Source organism: Polypterus senegalus, chromosome 1, assembly GCF_016835505.1.
Source record: "Polypterus senegalus isolate Bchr_013 chromosome 1, ASM1683550v1, whole genome shotgun sequence".
Classification (NCBI taxonomy): Eukaryota; Metazoa; Chordata; class Cladistia; order Polypteriformes; family Polypteridae; genus Polypterus; species Polypterus senegalus.
In genome coordinates, this window is record NC_053154.1 from 153,876,138 (window position 1) to 153,903,223 (window position 27,086).

Genomic DNA, 27,086 nt, shown 5'->3' on the forward strand with positions numbered 1-27,086 from the left:
AAGTAGTGACTCTGTTTATCACAAGACACACTTACTGTACATACAGTATGTTCACTAAAAAGCATTCCTTTGGCTGAAAAACAAAAACACTTTAAAAGAATCATAATTCACATTATCGGCCAGGTACACTAATGTTTATTAGAAATTTTTCTTGATAGTAGTTGGTGCCACATAAAATGTCAACACAGAATACATGACAAATAAAAGAAGAAAAAATATAAAATGATAAAATATGATGCAGCATACAAGGGCACTACAATAAAAAAAATAAAAGTGTGAAAGAAAACAAGGAAAGAGCATAAAGATTTGGGGATTCTGCCCCATGTACTTGTCAAACGAGCAAAGAGATATGGCAAATATGTCTTTACAGACTCGAGTTCACAACAGAACTGATGAGATGTGTACAATTTTCTGGCAGATATGTGCAACAGACAGGAAGATGTAGGATTTTGGAAGTGATGAAGGTTGAGGGTAGAATCCTGGGGAGCAGAAGAGGAAGTGATGTCATCTGAAGGCATGTTCTGGATAGTCGGAAGAGGAAGTGTTGTCATCAGAAGAGGCAGTTTCTGGTTGACCGGAAGAGGAAGTGTCTGAATCCTGAGGACCAGAAGAGTGGTTAGTGCATGGAATCTTCTGTGGTTCTGTAGGAGAAAGGGAGAAAGAGTTAGAGGGCAGTGTCAACCCCCACTCTGGCAGAAAAAAACATGTATTTGAGTCCTCAAGTTGTCTCCCATGTCCATGTGTGTGACATGAGATAGTAGGATTAAAATGTCCAGGCAGTCTAGTGTGCAGGTATACATAGATACTTAGTAGAATCTCAAAACTTTGTAAATTTGTAAGAATAACTGCAGGTGGAAAAAAAACTGTTTAGGTGACATGTTGTTTTAGCTTCCGTGGCACAAAGACAAAGGGAAATCTTTACCTTGCACTTATATAGGACTTCAGTGTGTGGTAAGTTACAGCCCATGATCCTTTCATAATCTTTAATGATTCATTGTAGATTAACCTGAACAGAGGCAGGACCAAACCAGACAGTTATACAGTAGATGAGGTCAGAATGGACTCGATGGCTGTGTAGAATTGGACCAATATTGGTTGAGGGAGATTGAATTTTCTCAACTGACACAAAAAGAACATTCTCTGATGGGCTTTCCTAGTAATGCATGTAATGTTATTGTCCCACTTAAGGTTTTGTAACAGCACAGTGCCCAGGAACTTAAATGATTCTGTTATCCCAACGGTTAAGCCATTTATAGCAAGTGATAGCTGAGCAGGTGACTGTTTCCTGAAATCTATGATCGTCCCCTGAGTTTTTTGAATGTCAAGGTCCAGATTATTATGGCTGCACCACAATGTCAGATTTTCTACCTCTTCTCTGTATATGGACTCATCACTGATTGAAATGAGACCTATTAATGTTATGTCATCTGCAAATTTAAGAAGTTTGACAGATGAATCACCAAAGGTACAGTCATTTATTTAAAGAGAGAAAAGTAGTGGGGAAAGGACACATCCCTGTGGTGCACCATTTCTAAGGGTTAATGGGTCAGATGTGTGTGCCCAACCACACATACTGTTTCCTGTCTCTGGTCCATGAAGTCTATGATCCAATGGCAGATTGAACTGGCCGAGTTTCTTATCAAGGAACTCTGGGATGATTATATTGAAAGCAGAGATAAAGTTCACAAACAAGATCCTCACATATGCCCATGGCTTATCAAGGTGCTGGTAAATAAAGCTCAGGCCTAAATTCATTACATTCTTCACAGAATGGTTCGCTCTGTATGCAAACTGAAATGGGTCCAGGACGTCTTTTGCAGCATTCTTGAGGTAATTCAGAATTAGGTGTTCAAAGGTCTTCATTACCACAGAGGTTAAAGCTACTGGTATGTAGTCATTTATGCCTGTGGCGTTTGATTTTGTTGCTACTGAAATGATGGTAAAAGTCTTGAAGTAAGCAGGAACAGTGTACAGATCCAGATAATGGTTGTAAATGTCAATAAATACTGTAGACAGCTGCTCTGAACAGTGATTGAGTGTGGAAGGGAAAATAGGTTCCAGGCTTGAAGCTTTTTTAATATTTTGCTTTTTGAATAAGCTGTAGATCTCTTTTGCAGTGATGACAGGAGGGAGAAGCTGAGAAGAAGAGGAGTGTAGAGTAGTAACAGTTAGACCATCAGGTAGATCTATGTCGCATTGTCTTTCAAAGCAATTGTAAAACTGATTTAACTGATTAGCCAGACTGGGATCAGCAGAACTGTTTGATGTTCATTTCTTGTCATTCGTGACCTGTTTAAGGTCTCTCCAGACTGAGGCGTTGTCATTCGCAGACAATTGTTCCAGCAGCTTATCTGAGTACTTTCTTTTCGCACCTTCGATCCCTTTCTCCAAGATATACTTGGCTTTCCTGTATTCCTCATGATTGCCAGATCTGAAACCACAGTCATCTGAGCTCTGGGGTGAACCAAGGCTTATCACTGCTAAATTCCCAATTGTTTTTTTGGAATGCAAATATTGCCACAAATATATGAAGCTACAGTATCAGTGCATTTATATGGGTTAGAGGTGGCAGTTTTGAAGGCACTCCAGTCTGGTCCACTTTCAAACTGTTTTCTTTTACCAACTTTTCAGTTTTCAGCTTTTGTTTGTAAGCAGGAATAATGTGAATCAGAAGGCATGATAAGCATCTTTAATAGCTACATAACAGTGATCTAGACTATTTTCATCTCTGTTGGGGCATTGTATTTACTATTGATATTTAGGAATGGCCTGGTTAAAATTGACATGGTTCAAATCACCCAAAATAATGATCTTTGAGTCTGGGTTGTCTTTTTCAATATTAGAGATTACATCAGCGAGTCGTCCATGCACTTTGTGAGCATTAGCACAAGGCCAAATGTAAACACATAAAATTACTGAGGAAAACTTGTATGGTAAGGAAAACAGCATACAGTTTATAATAAGCAATTCTAGGTTGGGAAAGAATGATTTTAAAAAGTGTCACATCATCACACCAACCTTGATTAACACAGAAACACACTTCTCCGGTCTTTGTTTTGTTGCAAAGCCTGGTAACGAGGTCCGCTCTGTAAAACATGAAGTCGGATAAATCCAATGCAGAGTTGAGAATAGATTCATTCATCCATGTTTCAATAAAGCACAGAGCAGATAAAAAAAGAAAAGTCTGTTTTAGTACATATTAACAGCTGCAGTTTGTTGACTTTGTTTGCCAGCGAGTGTATGTTTGATAGACATATTCCAGGCAGTGGTTGCCGTAGTCCTTGCTTCCTGAATCGAACCAGGACACCACTCTTCTGTATCTGTCCTCTGCTATCAGGCTACCTTTTTAGTTGCTTTAGCACCAATCTTGTAAAATCCACGGATATAGTTATAATATCTGGAGTCATATAGGTGGCACACTAAGACCAATATTCTGAAGCTCTTCCCATGTTTATGTTGTATGACTTTATATCGTGACAATGAGTTTAACACAAAAAGAAAAAGACAAAGCACCAAACTACCATGGCTACCAAAATCAGTTATGATAAAAATAAACTGAAATTAAAACCTCATATAAAAAAAAAACCTAACTGAAATAAAATTGAAAAGTATGGACACAGAAACTAGTCGCTTCAATTTTTTTTTTAAATAAACCAATTGTTAGCCTAGCCTGGTTAATGTTCCCTCTAAGGAATGTACAACTTTTTTACTTTAAATGTAAGGTAATTCTTTAAATATTAAAGTTTAAAGTGACCTCTCTAGTTTGTTTGCACAACCATTGTGAATATTATTCATGCCTTCAGTAGTTTGTCATATATCTGCTGAGAAGCATCTTTGGTTTGTGAAATATGGAGAACAAGAGCTCGAAATGAAGATGAGCTCAAAACTTGGTGACCAAATACTTACAAATAACCCTGATATCACAAAGAAAGCCCTAATGCTTGATTAAGCTGCAGGGTCAGACAGGAGCTCTAGAGACAACAATGAATAGTAAGTAGGTCCACCATTATGTTGACAAAAATTAAAACAATTAGAAAAAAAAATGTGTTATTTTGAAAAATCATGATGTTCTTATTAAAACAGCACGCAAAGTGTAATTGATTTGAAGATAGCACAGAAATTACACTTTCTAAAGAATCTACAAACACAAACAAATGCTGCCATGTAAAGTATCTTAAACAACGTGAACAGATGAGCTTGCTGGATTATAATACGAAAATCAACTTAGTCCCCATTGTCAGACTACATTTACAGTAGGCCTTGAAAATTTTCTGGTTTTCTCTTGATAAATGTTTTTGATTGGTGGTTCAACATTTTCCCTTTTTTCCCCCAATTTCATGCAATATTTTTTATCTTGTCTGAGAAATAACATTTTTGTGTCCGGGATTGATTTCTGTCCTGCACCTGAATCTGTAGTGTCAGATTATGTGAATTCTATTATGTATGAATGCAGGTATAGAAAACAGTATTTGTTAAAAAAAATGAAAATACATTTCTGGACTGTAGTCATCCCTAAAAATACAGAATGTGATAAACAAAGAAGCTCTTGTTGACTCTGAAATAAATACAAAATTGTGATCTGTAGCATTTTTAAATGATTTGTAATACTCTAGATGTATGCACTTTGTCCAGGCATGAGCAATACAGAGTACAACTGTTCAGCTTCATGAAACAGACAAAAGAATGAATTGTGCTAGATTGTTTTAAATAGACATGGCAATTTAATACATTTTTAAGTTCGTTTTATAATGACTAAAAATGTAATATTATTATATTCAAATAGATAATCATTGATCCATCCATTATCCAACCCGCTATATTCTACTACAGAGTCACGGGGGTCTGCCGGAGCCAATTCCAGCCAACACAGGGCGCAAGGCAGGAAACAAACCCCGGGCAGGGTGCCAGCCCACCACAATAGATAATCATATTGCATAATAGCAAATAGAACTCAGTTGCTGGCGCATTAAACAATGTTGCCTGAGGCATCATTAAGAGACATTTAAAAGGCATTCTACATGTGACTGACACCTTAATAACATCCCAGAAATAAACAACATTTTACGAAATGACAAATCACCACATACACAATGTGAAAATCATGAGCACCAATATCATACACCTGTAGTTTCAACATGTGCTGATGTCATTTTGATTCTCGGAAGTGAGAGGTGACTGCATTATGAAAAATTAGAAACTTTTAAAATGTTTCTCTCAGTTTTTAAGGTAGTATATAAAGAAAATACTGGTTGTGTATGTCATTCTTACGATTTATATTTAATTCTCATTTTTGTGTTGTTATTTTTTAATTTAAAAAAATAGTGTCACATGAAAATGGCGCCCTTACCAAAGTGTAATCACCTCATCACCTCACCTCACATGTCAGGGTTTTACATAATGCAGCCCATTGTTTCCAATCTAGTTAACCTTTTTTCATTTTACATCTATTTTTTATGTTTTAACTACTGTATAGTTCTTAAAAAACATCAGATGAACCCTCAAAAGCGATGCCGTAGATTACTGGTTCTCAAACAGTGTGAAGAAGCACAAAGTGTGCCACACACATTAGGGAAGTTAATAAGTAAATACCCTCATTCGGGCAACCACCCCCCGGGTGCTTATATGGAAAGTCTGTTTTTGTTTCGATGTCCTCTTTTTTGGTAACCCTAGCTCTGGTTGTACTCACAGGGCAATGTAACTGAAATTTTTGCACATGCCAACCTGGTTACTTAACAGGACCTTTGCTGTTGTCTGTCCTTTTTCACTACGTGTTTATGCATTATATGGTTATGCAGCTCAATGAGAATGACAATTGCCAGATGCCTGGACAGAACATACGCAGAAGATGGAAACACAGCAAAGAACTTGTCGTAAGCAGGAAGGTACTGTCTGGGAGTACTTTGAGTATGACACCGACATAAAAGGGAAAGAACCTGACAAATTTAAAAACACACATAAACTGCTTTCAGAGGTTTAGAAAGGAGTTGAAGACAATGACAAACTGAAAAAACAGAAACATTCCAAAGAAGGTAAAATGACAGGTTATGCTGATCAACCAGCCTTATCTTTGTCTCTGCAGAAAGCTGCTGTCTACTCACCTCAATTGATCACACACAAAAAGTGAGAAAATGTTCAGATATAGCTATTTATTAATTTGGGATTGTGTTGCAGGTGGTAAGGTGCTCTGTTAATGTAACAAGAAGTACCTGAGCCGTAGATTAAACATGAACAGGCTGCACCTTGAAGAGGTGGACACTGCTTCTATGCAAGTGAGACATATTTTACTAAATGTTTAAAAGATAACTCTATAGGTGATTAAGATGGAAAGGGGATCACTGCATACTTTATGGACATGTCTGTGTGTTTCTACTGTCCTAGTGTTATGAAGGCACACCATGCATTTCATAAACTCACTCAAAAGGCCACTGCTTAAGCCTAACATAAAGACTAAACTGAAATGCTTCTCTCGAAAATAAAAACGTATTGAGGTAAGTTGCAATAATAAACACCAAAACAGAAATGGTCAGAACTTCATGAAACCTAATCAGAAGGTGATTTACCAAGATAAAAATTGTATTGAAAAAAAAACTAGTTTAACAAAATATAACAAAAATAACTGTATCAATTATTCTAACAGAGATACATATTTGGAATTTGTAATACCAGAGAACAGATACAGTGAGGACATGCAAAATTGACACAGACAGCTTCTAAGTGTAAAAATCTAGGATTCTGAATCCTATAAGGCAGCAGCACTAATCACTGTAGCACATATCCACAAAGGTGCCATAAGGGAGTGGGAGGATACAAAATAACGGCAAGAAAACTGAAATGAGTGCAGACAGGTTATGTAAATTTCACATCGGCTGTGAGAGTGCCAGTATTTGAACTCAGGTCACAAGGCTCATGAGTGCTAGCCACCAAGTCAACCTTGGCCATAGCAAGGATTAAACAGTAGGCAATCTACCAGTAGAAGGAATCAGGTAGAAACAAAATTTGTCAGAAGGGACCTAAAACAGTGTCAATTTGTCTAGTTCATGTCAGGTAGAAAGGCCACACATGTGCCCAACAAAAAGCGTGGTCCAAGATCTGGCTTGGTTTAGGAATGGGCTTTAATACTCAAGTAAGGAGGAAAACTAATATAATACCACAGAAAAAAACTTTAAAAACAGATAAGAGAGTTTGGCATTTTAGCTGAAACACCAAGTACGGTTACCTCTAGTATAGACTAAAATATTAGAAAATCAGATAAAAGACCTTGATTCTAAAATGAAACATTGAATAATCTGGTTCATTTGGATCAGGGGTCCTCAATCACAGTCCTGGAGGGCCGCAGTGGCTGCAGGTTTTTGTTCTAACCTGGTTGCTTAATTAGAAAACAATTCTTGCCAATAATTTTCATTTCATGGCTTGTTAGTGCTTTAACTCTGCTATGTCAGGTCATTCTCATATCCTACATTTTCTTCCCCTTTCTAAAGATATCATTAACACATGATTGAAGGCTAAAATAGAGGAGTAATTCTCAGTCCTTTACTTTTTTCCACTTCACTTTCCTTCCAGGTATTTCATTAAACCAAAATAGTGCATGATTAATAGACACAGGTGTAAATGGTAACACGCTAACTGGAGAAATACTGGTTTCTTTTGTCAGTTGCATGTTATTGCTAATTAGTAGCCATTAAAAACCAAGACTACAGCTGTTTAAGACTAAAATAAGCAATAAGGGTTCAAAATCTTAACGAATGAGATGACTAAAGTGAAGCAGAAGTGCTGCTTGAGCAATAAGTGTTTCTTATTAAGCAATTGGGTTGGAGCAAAAACCTGCAGCCACTGCGGCCCTCCAGGACCCTCACTGAGGAGCCCTGATTTAGACAAAGTAAATGCAAGGCTAAACACAAAAATAAAGTTCTCCTTTTGTAGATTCACCTCCCTGGTTGTTGCTTTGTGCAAGTAAAGAATTTTATATCTTATATTCTAGTATATAAAATGAGTAGTTAAGTAATGTAACAACCTCAAAGATATATAGAGGAAGGTAACCCACACACACACACAGTTGAAAGCCAGTTTACTGAAATTTAACAGATGTTATAGCCTTGGGAGAAGCCTGTCCCTATAGCTCTAAGGCCTCATTTCTAAAACTTGCGTGGTTCTGATGGTGAAAATATGTGCACACCAATAAAGTAGAAGAATGCGCACCACCACCAAATACAATCAGATTTATAAAATATACCATACTCGAATTTTTACACAATTTACCATTTATAAATCACATGTGTGTACATGAATGTGCCTCCAATACCGCCCTGAAACATCCATATATGGAGCATGCTGATCCATCTCATTCATAAGAAATAACAATGCTGCAGAACTGCATTGGCTGGTAGAGCAGCTCATTCCGGATGCGTGGAGATCCCACTACCTGCATTCAAGACTATCTGGCTGTTCTCTGCAACTGAGAGTGCAAGATCATACACCACACTATAGCACCTCTGTTCCAAGCTCTGAGAGTCTGGGAAAGGCCTAAGGTGTCATTGTGTGAGCAGGTAGCACTGTCACCTGGCACATGTAAAGACGTGATTGCTGTTACATTGAATACTGCAGACCATATGAAACACTGAGGGTTTAGCCAGTTACCATACTAACATGTCAGCCACCAAGTAAAGTGGCATCACATGTGTCAAAGCCACTTTGCCTCAATATAAAGGAATCACAGGTTGACCCAGGCCACTGAGACATGAAATTGGCCAGTTACTGTACATCTTGGATGTCTTGTGCATTAATAGAATGTAACTGCTTATGATAAACAAAATCAATCTCGCTAGGTTCCATTATTGCAATATGAGTGCAGTCAAATGCTCTAATTACACTGTGAGATCCGGACATTAATACAAATTGGTTTTTTACATTGGCCGAAACATGTTTCATGAATGTACACCCCACCATACAAAAACTGAATGTAGTGCCTCGCTGGTTGGATAATGGCTTCCAGCAGAGAAGGCATGACTGAGTGAAACTTGGCTGAGATATTCCTGATCTTTCGTGCAGTTTCCTGAGAAGTGACCACAGACAGATGATATAAACTGATGAAAAACTAAAAAAAGTTCTTTAAATATGCAGCATTGGCCCTCTTAAAAGGGAACCGAAATACAGTATATGCATTATATTCATCTTTTTGAGGTGTAATATACTTGTATTTGCCATGTCAATGCACGTTATAATAATGGCTTAATGATATGAATTATTGTAGACATGAATGATCATTTATCTGGTTTGGCTGCATTTCTCTGCTTGATCAAGGGTGTCATCATTTCTCAGTTTGTCTGAAATGTTGCATACACGTGAGTCAGAGTTGCCATAAATATACATGCGTTCCCCAATTAAGTTTTTGTTTTATAAATCCCAACATTTGCATGGGAATTTGTGCATACACATTTTAAGGCTTTTTTTGTGCATACACAAGCTTTATAAATGAGGCCCCAGGTGTTTTGTCCCCAAAGCATGGCTCGGTAGCAAAGAAAACTTTCTTATTATTTTGGTCCAAGACTCACACCTCACTTGGTACACTCACTGTGTCATCAGATTATCCGGTAACATTCAGTACTTCCTGTCACTTTCCACAACTTTTAAACAAATCATGTCACATACAGTCTTCTTTAGCATTGCTCCTTCAGCACCAAGTCACTGTTGGAAACTAAAAGCATTGCTTAATGCCTACTCTGGTTGATTATATTTAGTTTTTCCAAGGTCCCACCTCCTGAGAATTCCAACTATTAATTTACATTTCTCAACCATCAATTCTCTGAAAACGTTTGTATCTGTAAACATCACTGCCATCCCAATTCTGCAGCTAATAACTCTCTCAATTTTAAAACCTTTACTGAATGTATCTATGAATAATTAAGGAAAATGTAATTGAGATGTAATGACACAGTGAAAGTGTATTTTTAATACTGTATGTAGAATTTAAATGAGATAAGGTAAAGAAAATGAGAAAGTTTAGCTGAATGTTAAAAAAATAAAAATGATTTAAGTAGGGGATAGTGAAGTTAAAGTATTGCTTTTTTGAAGACAGAAGAAAAGGGTCAAACTAATCTAAGATTTATCTTTATTAAGTATATATTATTTTATAATGAAGACTATATATTGGAAATTAGGAAGAAAGCTTACTTTGTTTTAATTATAGTATAATGTATTTGGATTGCTATTATAAAACCAAACATTTTAATTGTCGGTGAGGGGTGACTGCAGCCCATAGCATCTATCTGGCCATTGCAGGTAAACCAGACCTTTTAAGCCACATCACCAGTGGCTCAATCCAGAATTGTGGATGAAGAAGAAGGGACCTAAAGTGAATATCACCTCCAGATTTCTCACTCCTTTGTCAGGCAAAAGGGAGACAGATAACCTGGGAGCCTTCTAAGACACATTTCTAGATTGCTAGTATTTTTAGTATTTTACAATATGCCACCACTTAATTTCTTTCAATTATTAAGCCTTTGTAGACATAAATACAAACCTGAATATAACAGATTACCCAGGTGTATGGTTGTGTAATGTGCATGCACCATCACCTTTCATCACATGCTGATAATAATGCAGTCTCACGTGATTCATAGCAACTTGTGCCCTCACCTCTGGTAGCTCACCTACACTTGGTTCCTGTCAAAAACATCCATTATTTATAATGAAGTCAGCACCAGTTCCCCAGAATGTCCATTTTTGTGTTAACCCATGAGCAAATTAGATACCTCTGACATTTTCTATCTCATTGTCTCATTGCCTCTCTGCACAACAAGTGGTTAACAGTTTTGTAGCTCAAACTTTCTAAACCTTCTGTCTTGGAGCCTTTAGAAAATCGTCAATATCCATGCAGATCTTTGAGGAACAGGGGTTTTGCTTGTACCATTACATACATATGGTAGCTAGACATTGCATTTAGTGGACTGATCCACTAAGAAATTTTGTAAGAAAATTCAGTAGGTCTATAATAAGATGAAATAAACAATAAGATATGCATCTTTATCAATAGCTGGTGAAAATTATCGTTAATTGAATGTACAAAAACAATTCAGATGAATATGTTTTTTGAATTTATGCAGGCTTAGTCGGACGGTTGGGAGACAAAGTCAGAAAGGCGAGATTGCGTCGGTTTGGACATGTGCAGAGGAGAGATGCTGAGTATATTGGGAGAAGGATGCTAAGGATAGAGCTGCCAGAGAAGAGGAAAAGAGGAAGGCCTAAGCGAAGGTTTATGGATGTGGTGAGAGAGGACGTGCAGGTGATGGGTGTAACAGAGCAAGATGCAGAGGACAGAAAGATATGGAAGAAGATGATCCGCTGTGGCAACCCCTAACGGGAGCAGCCGAAAGAAGAAGCTAACTCCATTATGTAATTGTATTGTTTAAATCAAGGCTTAAAGATGCACCATTGTTCTCTTTGTTTCTGGAGTTGCTCTTCAGTTATTAACTACTTGATAAACAACGGCACCTTATTAGCATGCAGGACAAAATTGCACTGATAAATCTGCCCCAACAAAAGAGCAGAGAAAGAAAGAGCACAGCGTCAAATGTAAACCCCTTATTAATAAACGCAAACATCAATGTGACAACTGCAAATATAACTTGGTTTAAACTTTGCAGGAGATAAAATATGATTTAAGCTATCCAGCATAAACTAGACACGCAAATGAATTTATGAAGTAAGACACAGTCATTGCTGCTCCAGGGTGGACATAATGTTATATGCACATTAGAGCTGCGTGCCAGACTGTTTTTTAATCTCATTCCCATAGATATTCTTACTGCTTCTGTCTGCCATTAACAGAAGGTAATCTATTACAAAAATTAAGATTCTTAATGTAGATGTTTTTTACTGAAAGTGTGTGTTTGGCTAAAAGTGCTACTTTTGTTTACTTTGAAACTGTGACCCATGCAGTAAGACCATCATCTTGATGAACGCACATGCAACAAAGTCGTATTACAGTGTCCCTTATATGGTAACATCTCTTTTTCAAAGTGGCTGGGAATTAAATGAGAAAAAAATGGGCCTGGTTATACTTTGGTGTGCATTAAGGTTATTAATGTATGGATGTCAAATCTTACATATTTCTCAGTCATTTCAATGAAATATTGAGCAAGCTGCACAAAGCCTTTAGCAAATACAGACTCATATGGACAAATGCCTTCACACAAAATTCATTACTTTTCATTGCTTAATCCTATCAGAGAGGACATTTTGCTTCTCTGTGAAGTACAATTTTGTTAAGTCAGGGAGCACATCTCAGATATTTCAGCTCCTTTCTTTCTGAATACTAAACTAATGACCACCAGCTACAAATGCCTAACTTCCTGGTCTTTTTCTCTGTGTGGTGCAGGATAGTTTTAAATCCCACAATCTGCCTGATGCATTTCCTAAATATGGTTGAAAATAACATCATAAATATAATGGCATTATGATTGGATTTTTACCAGGTAAACAAGACTTTTCATAATACAGTTGTATTTGTTCACATTCAAAACAGCAATAGTTTTACAGCAAGTTCATTGCACATTTGTGTAGGTAATTTGCCATCCAGTATTCTTAAATCAGATAACCAATTTTTACTTACATGAGCATGCAGTGGTTCCTTGCCCACAAATTTTGCTTTCAGTCCCAGGGGATCCCTGCCTGTACAGATATACACTTCTAACTCGTATTTCCATTCAGTAACACCCTTTTTCATCATATGCTATATGACATGATTGTGAGTGTCACGATTTACATTACTATAAATTAAAAATTACCAAACAGTCAGAACAATAATAGCTCATATAAAAGCCATGTTTTTGGATGATGGCATATACTAAACCTGGAGTTTCAGTCAGAGCTGTACTCTTTAACCTTTCAGAGCTCAGAGGGTCGGAAGCCTTTTGTCAACAGACCCACAACCCTGTATATGCAGCACACATACAAATAAGAGTATAATTTCAATTATGATGCATAATGCTCTCATGAATTGTGATTTTACCACTGAAGTGATTGCTTAATTTACAGGAAAGAAATTATTGGTAGTGTCCCAGTCAGGTTGAAGCCTTTTCATTTTTTTGTGTGTGTGGCTGTTAGGTTCGACTCAGGGAGGGCGGAGAACAGCATGGAAGACTGACAGCAAGGTATTGATTGATGCGATAAGCGGGGGAGCGGGACCCGGACCCGGGAGGAGAGGAGGGGTTGGAGAGGGTGCTAGGAGGTTTTCTTTTTGGGGTTTTCGAGGTCGGCGTTTTCTTCTTGACTGTTCAAGTAAAACTTTTGAGAGACTTTACTACGTCTGTCTGTTTTTTTACTTCGCCTTTTTTTCGAGTCTAGGGTGTGGAGGTTGCTACATTATTTTAATAAAATGATATGAGTGAAATAAATAAAATGTGGCAAAACATAACATTTGATCTAAGGACAAATACTAAAAGGAGACACAACACAAAACCGGGTAAATAAAAGGACAACTGTACTGCATAATTTATAGCAGCATACTATGCACAATTGCACTGGAAGTCTAAATGCAGTACCCAACCATAAATCAGTCTTACCTGTTGTAGGTAGCGAGGACTCATTTTAATTTGAACACCTCAGGAAGAAATCTATTCATAAGCTCTTTAAAAAGTAATAATCAGCAGACACATCATCACAAGGCACAACATTTAAAGCTAGTCACATTTTAACTTGTTTGTCGCTTCGGTAAGCTTCCACTGAATTAGGGTTTACTGACTGCTCAAATTTGTCACCATGCATATTTTTCTTCCCTGTAATTTTGACCTGCAAAAAGTTTCCCTTTCCATCTCCTATTTGTTCTCTCTATTTTCACAGCACTTAAAGGCTTAAAGATGCCTTTAAGCCTTTAAAGAAGAACTGAAGAACTGAATTGTTCTTCAGTTTTGGTCATCTGTCTATTGTCTACTGATGCTACACTTTTTTTATTCTACTTATCAATTACCCATTTTACTAATGTATTATAAACTTGTTTACTCCATTAAAATCTGTTGCTATTGGAGTTAAATAAAACAGAGAGCACAATATTCATCAGGTACCTTTTTCTGCTAAGTAGAAGAAAAAATGCAATACAATAAAAGCATGGTATATTACATTATTCTTATAAATTGCTTATTAGTGCAAATGCTTCCTATAAAGAGCAGTGTGGATAGCACTGCTGCCCAAAATCGCAGGCACTTAGGTTGGGCTCACTGTCTTGTGTGGGATGTAAGACCTGTATCAGGGATCCCACACCCCAAAGGCATACACAATTCTACATTGGCTGTGTGTGAGCAAGTGTGTGGAACATACTGTATGTTATAGGGTACAGCAGGGGCACCCTTCAAGTGCCATCCCCAGTTTGAACTCGCTGGTAAAAACTTCTCCCTGAAACTATGAAGTTAATTACAAAGGTCATATATGTTATGTTATCATATCTTTATTAGATATAGCATTAAGAACAGTGCACATTCTCTTACATTATCTGATAGTATACTCGCTAACAGACCAGGCAACGCCTGGGTAAAAAAGTTAAAAGTTGAAAAGCTAAAACATTTTTACTAATTATATATTATCAAAATTTATTGCATTGATATTTGTTTCATTTAGTACATAATTATTATTAGTATTGGAAGACTTCTTTGTATATAATATTTTTGTTTTTCCTTCCACTAAATAAAAATTTCTCCTAGACAGTGGCAGACATGTGCACTTAGACTTTGATGCAGCTTTGTCCTAGGCAGCAGCTCTCTCTTTCTCTCTCTGACGCTCCTGCATGTACCACTGGCCACAAATTACATGTCAAAAGCCTGATTTATGGTGAGAAGAATCTGTGTGCCAAATGTTTAAGCCAAGTGTGTGGCTTAAAATAATTTTTTAGTGTGTTCATAAAGAACAAACAAGCAGACAGAGATTGTGCTTAATAGAGATGTAAACAGGCTCACTGTTTTCTTCTCAGATTGGCTAATTTACAGATAAAGACATTTAAACTTTATTTATAAAAGCGAAAATTATGGTTTTCAAGGACTTGGACCTTGTTCATGAACATTTACTTAGTGCTGACTATTGGGTTAAAAAGAGATAGCATAGCCAAAATGAATAGCAAGATAAAAATGCCTTGTTGTAATTTCCAGAAGTTAGCAAAATTCAATTGTGATCAACCTATTATGCTATTAAAACAAGAGTCATGCTTACAGTGAAAGAATTTATTATTGCTGAAAAATGGGTTTCTTCATTTTGTACAACAATTTTTATAAGTTTGCAGTTAAGCCCAACATTGTTAACATTATAGAAGTTACAGTATTTCCAACCCACCACATTGAGCAATAAGGCTAGACACTGAACTAGGTAACCTCTGTAATTAATAAAAAAAACAATAAAAACATAATTTGAAATTTAAAAACACTTTTCCACCATTAGAAATCAGTATATCCAAGAAGAATAACCAATCATGTTCATATTGGTGAAGACATATGTTTCAAATTGAGTATACACTTATTTTACAATTAAATCTTTAGGTGCAATTTCTTAAATTAGGTCCTATATTGATGTTTAGTCACTCTCTTTCCATAGTTATAAATGACTGCACATGATTTTACAATGCTTGTTCAAGTATGAAACATGAAAAACTATGAGGCGCACATCGAGTGATAATCTAAAAGTCTCCTGAATAAAAATGGCTTTCTTGTGGCCCAGACTGTTGTGGTATGCAGCTAAAAAAGTGGCATTGTTTAAAATATTTTTTATTTCAGTCTTGATCTACTGATGAACTGAAAGGTTACACGTGCACTATGATATTTTGATTTATATTTACTGGACCACATGAAGCTGAAATACAAATCAGACCTCACAGAACCTCAGTGGCTTGACTGACAGATCTAAGACCATCAGGAGATTTGAAGAATGTGGGGCCTTGGACCCTATAGTTATTACTGGGAAGAACTGGCCACAGAAATGTCACCATGGAGTGGATTACTCATAACACTAGTCTCTATATTTACACGTCTATTTATATATGCTGTAGGAGGCATAAAGGAAGAGTTAGAGTGGTGCTTTGAGTGGTCAGATGCTAAATGTCTCAAAATGGTAATATTAGGTACACAGTGACATAGTGGCATGTGCTACTGTCTTACAGCATGAGGGACTTTGTCTGAAAGTCTGGCCTGGGTATTCAGTGATAACTGGTGGCTCCAACCTGATCCCGTGTGAATGCCAGTGTTGGTGTGTGTGTGTGTGTGTGTGTGAAATCACTCGCTTTTGATACAGTGTAAGTGTAAGGCCTTATGTGCATCACTGAAAAAAAAATGTGATGATTCTCACTTAATATTTTCAATCTGAACCAATAGAATTCTTTCTAGCTTATTGATCCCACAATTTTTAAGTTGAGGCAAATCATTTAGAGTGATTGGGTGCAATTCACTTGTTTTTTTTACTGAAGTAAATTTATTTTTTTTTAAGTTGTTCTTCTTTTTTGGCAGTTGGAAAGCCCTCAAACTGGAAAGTTCGACCGAAAGAATATATAAACAGCCCCCAAACACAGCACATGAACAACCTAAAATATTAAGTTAAATGAAATAGGATTTTTACGTTTATTCCCTCCACCATAACTTAATTTGGTACAAACAAATTTTTTTACTTTGATTGAGATCTGAAACCAAATATTTCAAGCTGCAACACTAAATGACTAATCTTAAGTTGCTTGAAAGAGAAAATTTACGTTGAATGAACAACATCAATGTTATGCGTTTTTCAGTGTTTAACTTCCCACTTAGGTTCAGCACTGCTTAGTCGTTGATCAACTCCACAAGATGTATTTGAGATTTTTCATAAGCAGACAATAAAGTTCTGATGATTCTACTCATACCTTCATTTCAAATTAAAGTACAACTAAGTTCAAACCTTCCATCAACAACAACCAACACTCTTTGTTTCTGAAAAATAAGAAACATTGCTTTGTCAACTGCCATTTATTCTTGAAATGTATCAACAATTGGTAAATTGTATCAAGTCTTTGTAGCCTAGCTCTTGTGTTACAATAATGTACTCAGTGAAAATTTAGAAAAGCTCAGTTCACCTTAATTCCATTTTTCATTAATTCCTATTAGTTATATTCACTAACACAATTTTGGTCCATGTAAGTGCTGTATAGTTATTAAAGAATACAAACAATGTAAAAAATAACTTAGTGAGAGTATGATTTTGATTAGGATTGGGAAGATACACAGATGCCCAGATGGAGGATTGATTTACTGATGGTGTCTCACCTTTGACCTCAAGGCAGAGTGTCTTTGCTATAAAGTATTAAATTGCAGAAGAATCAGAGTGCCATAGGACAAATGAAACAGTAAAAGAGTTGACTGCGCAGAAATGTCTCTTTATAAATCAAGAGTTACTTGAAAATGGCTTTTCCATCTGTAGATATCCCTCAATGTATCATCTACTGTGAAATACTAGCTCATAACAATCTGATGTCTTCTCAAATATGAAATACTTTGCAGGTGGTGAAATCCTAAATGAATGATTATGAATGATTATGCTGCATAATTTGTTCAAAAAAAATTTTACCATTGATGCCTTTTGCCACAAAAGGGCTTCTAAACAGGGCTTTGCTTGCCAAGTGTTTTATGCTTTTTGAGTGAAAGAGAGGAAATAACAAAAATAAGTACTAAGTAGCCAACAAGAGGCCAGTAAGAGGTCCCCTTGCTAAACAACCTTTCTGGCTGCCTGCCTACTGAGGTCAGCTAATATTCCCAAAGCACCTTGTTTACATTTCCTACCAGATTACCTTTGCCTCCTACAATCCAATGCTAAATGCAAAACCCTTTTCCTCAGAGAAGCCATTTATGTTGCTTTAGGTGGAAAGGGTGTGGTATTACTAGTGTACAGTGATCACCCCATATTGCATAGACCTTCTGGTAGACACATCCTGTACTTAACCTCTGAGCTCAGTAAGCCCCCAGCACTTATTCTGAAGATTGCCAGAAATGTATTGTTCTTATTGCAAGAAAAACCACAAGGGTCCACCAGTCAGCAGGGACCCCCTTACCAGGTCAGTGAAATGTGACTGCAAGATAAATCATCCATTTTACTCCGCTAATCCACGGTCCCCTTGTAAATTGACTTCAGTGGGCTGAATTAAAACCCAATAGGACAAATGCACTGCTTCATATGACAACATTTTAAGACAGATATAAAGAATCTACTTTCTCTGGCTAGAGACCCTTTAATCTTCCCAAAGCCCATCAGCCCAGTGAAGCTTTAACCCTAACATTGGTCTTAAGCAGGCTCAGTTGATTATGGCACTCAAACAGATCACTATACTGTTTATTTTTTTTTTCCTTTTTTTTGCAATCAAATTTTTATTTGTTGAAAAATATATTATCAGGATAATAGCATATCAATTATTATAATTATAATGATAAGAAAAAGGGAGAGCCTGAAGGCATTCCCTTTGTTCACATGAGAACCAAAAATAAGACAAGAATCACACATAACACCATAACATAACAACTCCAAAGATTCCTTAACTGACAATGGAGGGGTCACTCAAACAAGCAACTTTTATTTCATAAATAAAAAATATATTTAATTATGAAGTTAGGGCTTTTTTAGTATGATTCTTAAATTGGCAAGATGATATAAGATATACCCATAATAAAAAAATGGAAAAGAACATTACACAACACTTAGTCTACTGTATGTCACATCTAATAAAGACTACACAGTCAAAATGTTGTGTCACTAACCTTGTCTTCTGTTTTTTTAGCATGGAAAACTATTTACTTATTTTTTATTATTTAACGACGGGTGAAATGCTGGCACAATGATTAGCACTGCTGCCACTTGGCTCCATTAATCTAGATTTAATTTTGAAACTATTTGTTCTCTGGGAAGATTTTGTATTATCTCCCTATGTACTCAGAGATGTGGTCCAGTGTAAGTGAATGCACCCTGCAATGGACTATTGTCATCTACAAGTTTGGTTATTGCCAGGTATCTGTTGCTGTCAAGGATAGGCTCTGTTATGAAAAAGTAGCCCAGGAAATGAACAGAAAGGTAATCATTTCTTTATTTCTAGCTTTGCTAGAATTTCAAAATTTCAAGTTGAAATTTAAATAATCAATGTAGGCCTCAGAATTAATGTTTGAAGTGCACCATGCAATGTATGTCTCTGCTATAAGCTATTTGGCATGAGAGTCGTAAAAGCAGTGTTAGGGCTCATTTATACTTCAAGCTCAGAACGCATATGTGCACGCACATTGGCTGCCACACGTTCCCAGCATTCATTTGACATGTCCTCTGAGCAGGTCCTCATCTACATGTGACAAAAAGCCTCTATGCAGATCCTAGTAGGATCGATGTGCACGCTTCAATGTTTGATGAATGGTTTGATGTCGTGAAGCAAAATGCCAACATACAGATGCATTCATGCTGCTTTTATATTCAAGCGTTGCATATCCCTGATCGTAATGACACAATACATTTTAAAAGTCTCACATACCATCTTTTGTACCGTCTTTTTTTTCTGGGGCTTCCTCCTGACCTGACAGCAGTGGCAAACAGCAATAGATCACAACACAGAACACATTAAAAGTGATTGAACACACTTTGTTTTCTTAGTAATTTCTTCTTTTTTTTTATTAATTTTATTACAATCCATACAAAGCAATCAAGTTTTTACAAAAAGAAAAATTGAGTTAAGAACAGATCGATCCCCACCCCTGAGAGAGAGAGCAAGCCAAACGGCGTAAAATTTAAGGCTTGTAAACATACCTAAATTAATAAATTCTCTGTGCTTTATGAACTTATTTTAAAATATTACTGATTAGATCCTGCCATGTTTTGAAAAAGTCTGTCGGATCCTCTAACTGAGTATTTGATTTTTCCAATTTCAAATAGTATAACACATCGGTTTCCCACTGACTTAAAAGAGGAGAGTTTGGGTTCTTCCAGTTTATCAGAATAAGTCTGCGTGCCAAAAGTGTAGTAAATGCAATCACAATTTGTTTGTCCTTCTCCACTTTAAGCCCCTCTGGAAGAACCCCAAACACAGCTGTTAATGGGTTAGAAGGGATTGTGAGTCCAAGGCTATCTGAAAGGTAATTAAAAATTTTGGTCCAGAATGATGTTAATTTGGTGCAGGCCCAGAACATGTGACCCAGTGAGGCTGGGACTTGGTTGCAACGTTCGCATGTTGGATCCTGCCCTGGAAACATTTTGGAGAGTTTTACTCGAGACAGATGTGCTCGATATATAATTTTGAGATGTATAATTGTATGCTTTGCGCATATGGAGCTCGAGTGAATTCTCTGCATTGCTACTTTCCACTCCTTTTCTGATATATTAATTGAGAGATCTTTTTCCCAGTGTCCTCTTGGATCTTTGAAAGGAAGGGATTGTAAAATGATTTTATATATTGTAGAGATGGAGTCTAATTCCTTGAGATTGAGCAATATTTTTTCCAGCATGGATGAGGGTGCAAGATGAGGAAAATCTGGAAGGTTATGTTTAACAAAGTTCCTGATTTGAAGATAGTGAAAGAAATGTGTAACTGGAATGTTAAATTTGGAATGTAATTGTTCATAGGAAGCAAAGACGTTGTCTATATAAAGATCTCTAAGCAAGTTAATTCCAAATTTTTTCAAGATATTAAAAACTGCATGTTTGTGAAGGTTGAAAGATGTGGTTCTCTTGCAGGGGTGCCACAGATAGAAGCTTCTCCGCCTTAAAATGCTTTCTACATTGGTTCCAGATTTTAAGTGAGTGGAGCACAATTGGGTTATTAGTGTATTGCCGATAACGTTTGTTTATTGGAGCGCAGAGCAAGGAATACAAAGAAGTACTGCAGGATTTTACTTCTATTGCGGACCAAGCCTGTGTATGTTCTTCTATTTGTGTCCAGGTTCTTATCGCCTGTATATTTGCTGCCCAGTAATAAAACTGGAAGTTAGGTAGAGCCATGCTGTCTTCTGCCTTTTGTCTTTGTAGGGTCGCTCTTTTGATGCGTGGATGTTTTGAATTCCAAATAAATGAGGTTATTGTTGAATCTAATTGCTTAAAGAATGATTTATTAATGTATATTGGGATGTTTTGAAATAAAAAAAGGAGCTTAGGAAGAATATTCATCTTAACAGTGTTAATTCTTCCAGCTAGTGTGAGATGAAGGGTTGACCATCTATGCAAGTCTTGTTTAATTTTTTCCATGCAGACGGCGAAATTTTGTTGATATAGAGCTTTATGTTTGCTTGGGATGTTTTCCCCTAGGTATTTAAACTGTTATGCAATGATAAAAGGTAGGGTGTCTAATCTAATATTATATGCTTGAGAATTCACTGGAAAGAGTACACTTTTATTCAGATTAATTCTCAGACCAGAGATCTTTTGAAATTCTGTGAGTGCTGCTAAGACTGCAGGCACAGAATTTTCTGGGTCTGATATATACAGTACCATATTATCTGCAAACTGAAGCTTCTGGGTTAGTATACAGTAATTTAATCCATGCACAAATGTTCGGGCCAAACCCAAACTTCTCCAATGTAGTAAAAGTTATTTCCATTTAATCATGTCGAATGCTTTTCTGCATCCAATGATAATAATATTTCTGGGGTGTTTGATTTAGTTGGTGAGTATATTAAATTAAACAGGCGTCGAAGATTTGAAGATAAGTGTCGGCCCCTAATAAATCCAGTTTGGTCTTGTGATATTACGAGGGAGCACTTTCTCCATCCTTCTAGCTATGATTTTAGAGAGTATTTTAACGTCGTTATTCAGAAGTGAAATTGGTCTGTATGATGCACATTGTAATAAGTCCTTATTTTGTTTTGGAAAGACAGTGATTAGTGCTTGGTGAAAGGTTTGTGGAAGAGATTGGTTATCTCTGGCTTCTGTAAATGTTGCTAATAGGAGGGGAGCTAGCTGAGCGGAGAATTTCTTGTAAAACTCTGCAGGGTAGCCATCAGGGCCTGCTGTTTTTCCACCTAGGAGTGACTTTATAGCATCTAGTAATTCTGATAATGCAGAGGTTTATCAAGTTCCTCCACACTAAAAGCGTCTATTTGTGGTATCTGTAATGTATCCAGAAATGCATTAGATTGTATATTGTCTTCTTTAAACTCAGTAGTATATAGGGATTTATAGTAGTCTCTGAAAGTGTACATTATATTTTTGTGTTCGATGATTTTATCTCCGTTCGTGTTAGTGATTACGAGATTGCGTTGCATTCTTGCTTGTGAATTTGTTGAGCTAAAAGCTTAATAGCTTTCTCTCCATGTTCATAATAATGATGTCTGGATTTGTAAATTAGTTGTTCAGTTTCTTTAGTTGTCAAGAGGTTTAATTCTGAATGTAGAGCCTGCCTCCTCTATGTAGAGTCTCGCTTGGTAGTCTGGCATGTTCTTCATCTATTTTAGTAATTTCGCTTTTTATCTCTGCTACTTTCTTCGCTTGGATTTATTTCTGTGGGAAAGATATGAGATAATCTGTCCTCTTAAGAAGGCCTTAAGAGTTTCCCAGAGTATTCCTGCAGAGATCTCAGGGGATGTATTTGTCTCTAGAAAGAATTTGATTTGTTTGGATATAAATTCAGTACAATTCTCGTCAGCTAATAGAAGCGGTTGAGGGCCATCTGGGGTGAGTGTATGGGGCTTAGTAATTTCAGCTCCAAGATCATAGGTGCATGGTCCAAAATAACAATAGCATCGTATTTACAAGATTTAATCTTAGGCAAGAAGTTATTGTCTATAAAGAAGTAATCAATCCTTGAGTAGCAATGATGTACTGGTGAGTAGAAAGAATATGTTCTTGAATTTGGGTTTAAAAACCTCCAGGGATCTGATAAGTTGTGATCAGTTATAAACTTTGTAATTATCTTTGCAGTGTTAGATGCGTTCCCCTGTGGAGGAAGTCCTATCTAAAAGTGGATTTAAACACAATTAAAGTCCCCAGCCATTATAACTTTATGAGTGTTCAGATTGGGAATGGATGCAAATAAATTTTGTATAAATTCCTTATCATCAACATTAGGTGCATAAACATTTATCAAAATCATTTTACAGTTAGATAAGTCTCCCATGACCATTACATATCTCCCTTCAGGATCCAATACTACATCTGATGCTACAAATGGTACTGTTCTATGTATGAGAATTCCCACCCTCTAGTTTTCTTTGTAAAACTAGAATGGAACATTCCAGTCCATCTTTTGCAGCCGGAACTGATCCTTGCTTAGTAAGTGGGTTTCCTGTAAAAATACTATTTTAGCATTTAGACCTGTTAGGTGAGAAAGTACTTTCTTTCTCTTTAATTCGTGATTCAGGCCTTTAACATTCCAGCTTACGAAGTTAACTGTCCCATCATGGAGACACTGATTCTGAGTTTTTGATGTCATTTTATAGTCTTAACTGGAAGTGAGATAGTTTAGGTCTTAATTTCCTATTTCCCCAAGAGTTGTTGCCATGCAGCTTATTATTACGTTGATAGTTATAATTATAAAGATTGAGAGGATAGATTAGGTATAGATCAAGCCTGCTCTCTTTCTCTCCCCCCTTAAACCCCACCCTCCCTTTTTGCCTCCCCAAGTGAGGCTAAGACCCACTTCACGCAGTCCCAGTCCTCTGATATACCCAGAGACAGAGCACGCCCAAAGCACAAAAAGCCCCCATGTAAAAAGTATGATATTCTAACTCTCTGCACATTTAGAATCCTTACATTTATACTTGATATCACTTTCATGATGAAATGCACTAAAGTATGTATGCTACATTTTACAGATAAATCGTTAATTTTGTTTAAATAATGAATACTGTTAATAATTACACACATGGTGGTGACACGGTGGTGGAACTGTAGCACTGCTGTCTCGCAGGGAGTCACGTCGCTGGTATGCCCTGCCTGTAGTTTGCTTGTTTTCCTACTGGGTTTCCACAGTGTGCACCGGTTTCCTTCCAAAGATATGCAGATTTGGTGACACTAAAATGACGCTAGTGTATGTTAGTGCTTGTATTCACCTTGCAATGAGCTGATGCCCCGTCTAGGGATTGTTTCTGCCTTGTGCCCAATGCCTGCTGGAATGGACACAATCCCTGGATTTAATTATTAAACATTTTTCAGAAATATTGCAGTAAGGTGTCATCGGAATTTAATCGGTGTTCTAGGTAATTCACAACACAGCAAGGCCGAACCTGTTCTCACTGTGATATCTCACACTGCCACATGGTGGATTCTTCCAGATTTATGTACGCATGCAAGTATAAACAGTTAAACGCTTGCATAGCAGAAGCGTCCGCTGGAGCATGCGTCGCATCACGTGAAGTATAAACCTGGCCTTAATGTCTGTGATGCGCCATTGGTTGGAATGACAGAGGCATAGGAACCACACAGACACAGAAAGACACACCAACACTTATCCTTTTATTAAATTTGCATTAATTAAATGCATTCATCCAAATTGACTAACAAATCACAGGCCCATAGTACAAAATGTTTAATATTTCAGTAAATGGAATACTTGTAAGCAAATTGACCCACAGAGGATCACACAATAAATCAGTACTAAGGGTACACTGAGGTTTGCAGTGCAATATCTTAATCCCATGCTACTCTGACAACATTACATAACATCTTTTATTGATGTAAACATTTAACATCCCCTTATATAGGAGAATTCATTACACTACAGTAAAATAAGACACAATGTAAAAAAGCAACTCAACCGTCTATTGGTAATATCTTCATTAACGTAAACTGAGGTAAATTTCCTGAAAGCATTCTAATGGTAAGATTATCGTAGAACTCTATGTTAAGATCACTCATTATTTTATAAGGGTTTCCTAAAACTCATCATAATTAAAGTAGCATGTTACGTTCTTTGTAATCTACCTGTACCCCAACCCACTCATTAATCACTACGTGCTTCTTCAGTTGGTTATCACTTTAGCCAATCATAGTTGGCACCCAGTAGTCACCAGACAGAGCACATTAAACTCCCATCATGACAGCACTCAAAAAATTTAGAATACTAAGATTAATATGTGATATTATATAATTTTCAGAATGAAATCATTCATGTATATGTATTGTAATATATTAAAGATTGTTAACTAAATATAATTTTTGTACTACTAAAAATATAAATTACAAATGTATATATTCTTTTAGGTTTTGAAGCATCTGTGTTCTAAGGTTACTGCTAGTTTTCTTTACACAGAGACAAGTGGTAATACACAGAAGTGGATAAAAAGAAAAGGACAGGAATTGGGGCTTTTGCAGTGAATTGTGATATAGTGGCCTTGGATTACACATAAATACTACTACTAATAATAATGAAATAAAAAAATAATGATAATAATGAATTTTATACACATAGCCCCTTCCAAATCCTCAAAGCCCCTTAAATTCTGATGTCATAGTAACTTTGTGATCATTTTTTCAATTAACTTAAGATGCTTTTAAGTAGGCAAATTCAGTGAGAAAGTATACAAAGTAATAGTAGTTTATACTCACTCATAAAGTGGACAATTAAGAGGGGTTTTGGTAAATCAAAGTTAAAAGTAGCTTCTACGTTATCTATGTCCATTGGAAAACTTCTTGTCCATCTCTAAGATTCATCTTTTTCAGGAAACTCATCACTGATTTCAAAGACAAAAAATATGGCAAAATATTTCAGTTTGGATTAGACTGTGGAGGCAGGCCAAAGAATGGAAAGCTTTTCATAGACGATATCAAGAGAGGGAGCACTGCAAAGCTGGACAAAATGATTTTCAAGAGGTTTTGGTGCCAGTTTTGCTAATTTCAGTTGCAAAAGATATTTGTTAGTTATCAATTCCCTTAGGAGAGCTGTGAACTCCATTTAATGGTCAGTCAATACTGTTAAAATCTTTCTGCTATTTAATATGCTACAGTGTGGTGCCACATCAGGTTCAGAATATCAGGCAAAAAGGTGCACTAAAGAGTACAGCAGTGGTGGGCAACCTTTTTTCACACTAAGGCCACTGACGACTGCTTTAACTCGAACAAGGCCGTGCCATTATGAAGTCATTAACAACATATATAGGCATGCGTTTATTAATTATTTATACTTAAACTTTATACTGACCCCAAAGTGTGTTAAAGTGTAAGAATAATCCATAACACAAATTAATTCTGCAATTTTCAATGACTTTTTTGAGTCTGTTTGTTGGTTGACAATTCATTAAAACTTGGCTCAAAAGTTGTTATTCTTAAACATAGCTGGCCTTCCAAAAGGTCATCTGTCAGGACTGTGCGGCATCGATTTTTAATGTACTTCATATGAGAGAATGTACATTCACAAATGTACGTGCTACCAAAGCATGTTAACACCCGTTGAGCATGTTCGTGCAGAATGAGGTAGATGTGAGCATCACGCCAAAATGAAATCAAATCCACAGAATTTTGGGATAGCTTGTGTTGAGCATTTGGATCTTCACTAAGTTCAAACAATTCCATTTGGAACTTCTCTGGCACATTGTCAGGTTCCATCAGGTGTGGCTGTGAAACCAGCCGTAAATCATTGTCATTGACGCGGATATTGGAGAATCAAGCCTCAAAATCAGCGACTTGTGAACCGAGCACTTCACAGAACTCATCAAAATGTATTTTTACAGATGGGTTGTTACTAGAAAAATTACTCAGACATGGAAAGAATTCGGAGAGCTGCTGCTTTTGAAACTTGCCGTGAAACAATTTCAACTTGCACTGAAAAATTTGTATACTCTGCCAGAGGTCACAGACACTTTGATTTCTGCCTTGGAGTTGCTTATTCAGACTGTTGAGTTCACTCAAAAGATCGCTGAGAAAAGCCAGGTTCATGCAAAAGTTGTTGTCATCGAGTTTACAAACCACTCCTTTGGATGCATAGAACTATTTGATAGCACCTTGCAATTCAGAAATTCTATTTATAACAGATCCTCTTGACAACCAACAAGCGTTTGAGTAATATAAAATGTCCTCTTTCTAATTTGAATCATCATTTTGGAGGAGTTCTCTAAACTGCCGATGATTGAGGGCTCGAGCTCGAATGAAATTCACAATACCAACAGCGTCTTCCAATGTGTTGTTCAAGGTTGCAGACT

The 27,086-nt window shown here is 36.7% G+C and overlaps 2 protein-coding genes across 5 annotated transcripts in view; one reads left to right on the forward strand and one right to left on the reverse strand.

The window, feature by feature from the left end:
* Positions 1–27,086, forward strand: part of agtr1a (angiotensin II receptor, type 1a) — a 98,871-nt gene that overhangs the window by 27,935 nt on the left and 43,850 nt on the right. The window contains exon 1 of one of the 4 annotated variants that reach the window (XM_039760632.1): positions 544–615. The exons of the other annotated variants lie outside the window; for them this stretch is intronic. The gene's annotated coding sequence lies outside the window, so the exon portion shown is untranslated. Of the gene's footprint in view, positions 1–543; positions 616–27,086 lie in introns of those variants that run through there. 4 annotated transcript variants of the gene reach the window in all.
* LOC120533724 lies at positions 160–25,732 on the reverse strand. Its single transcript, XM_039760643.1, has 3 exons — positions 25,498–25,732; positions 3,019–3,086; positions 160–641 (listed from the first exon to the last, which is right to left on the reverse strand). Exons 1-3 carry the CDS (start codon positions 25,568–25,570, stop codon positions 180–182), a joined length of 603 nt encoding a protein of 200 aa, XP_039616577.1. The 5' UTR covers positions 25,571–25,732; the 3' UTR covers positions 160–179.

Excerpts from the sequence above, each read along its gene's own strand:
- LOC120533724 (XM_039760643.1), bottom strand. The coding sequence starts at position 25,570 with ATGGACATAGATAACGTAGAAGCTACTTTTAACTTTGATTTACCAAAA. Across the intron at positions 3,087-25,497 it reads CTTAATTGTCCACTTTATGA|AGCGGACCTCGTTACCAGGC; the intron begins GTGAGTATAAAC and ends CATGTTTTACAG. Across the intron at positions 642-3,018 it reads GTGTTTCTGTGTTAATCAAG|AACCACAGAAGATTCCATGC; the intron begins GTTGGTGTGATG and ends TTTCTCCTACAG.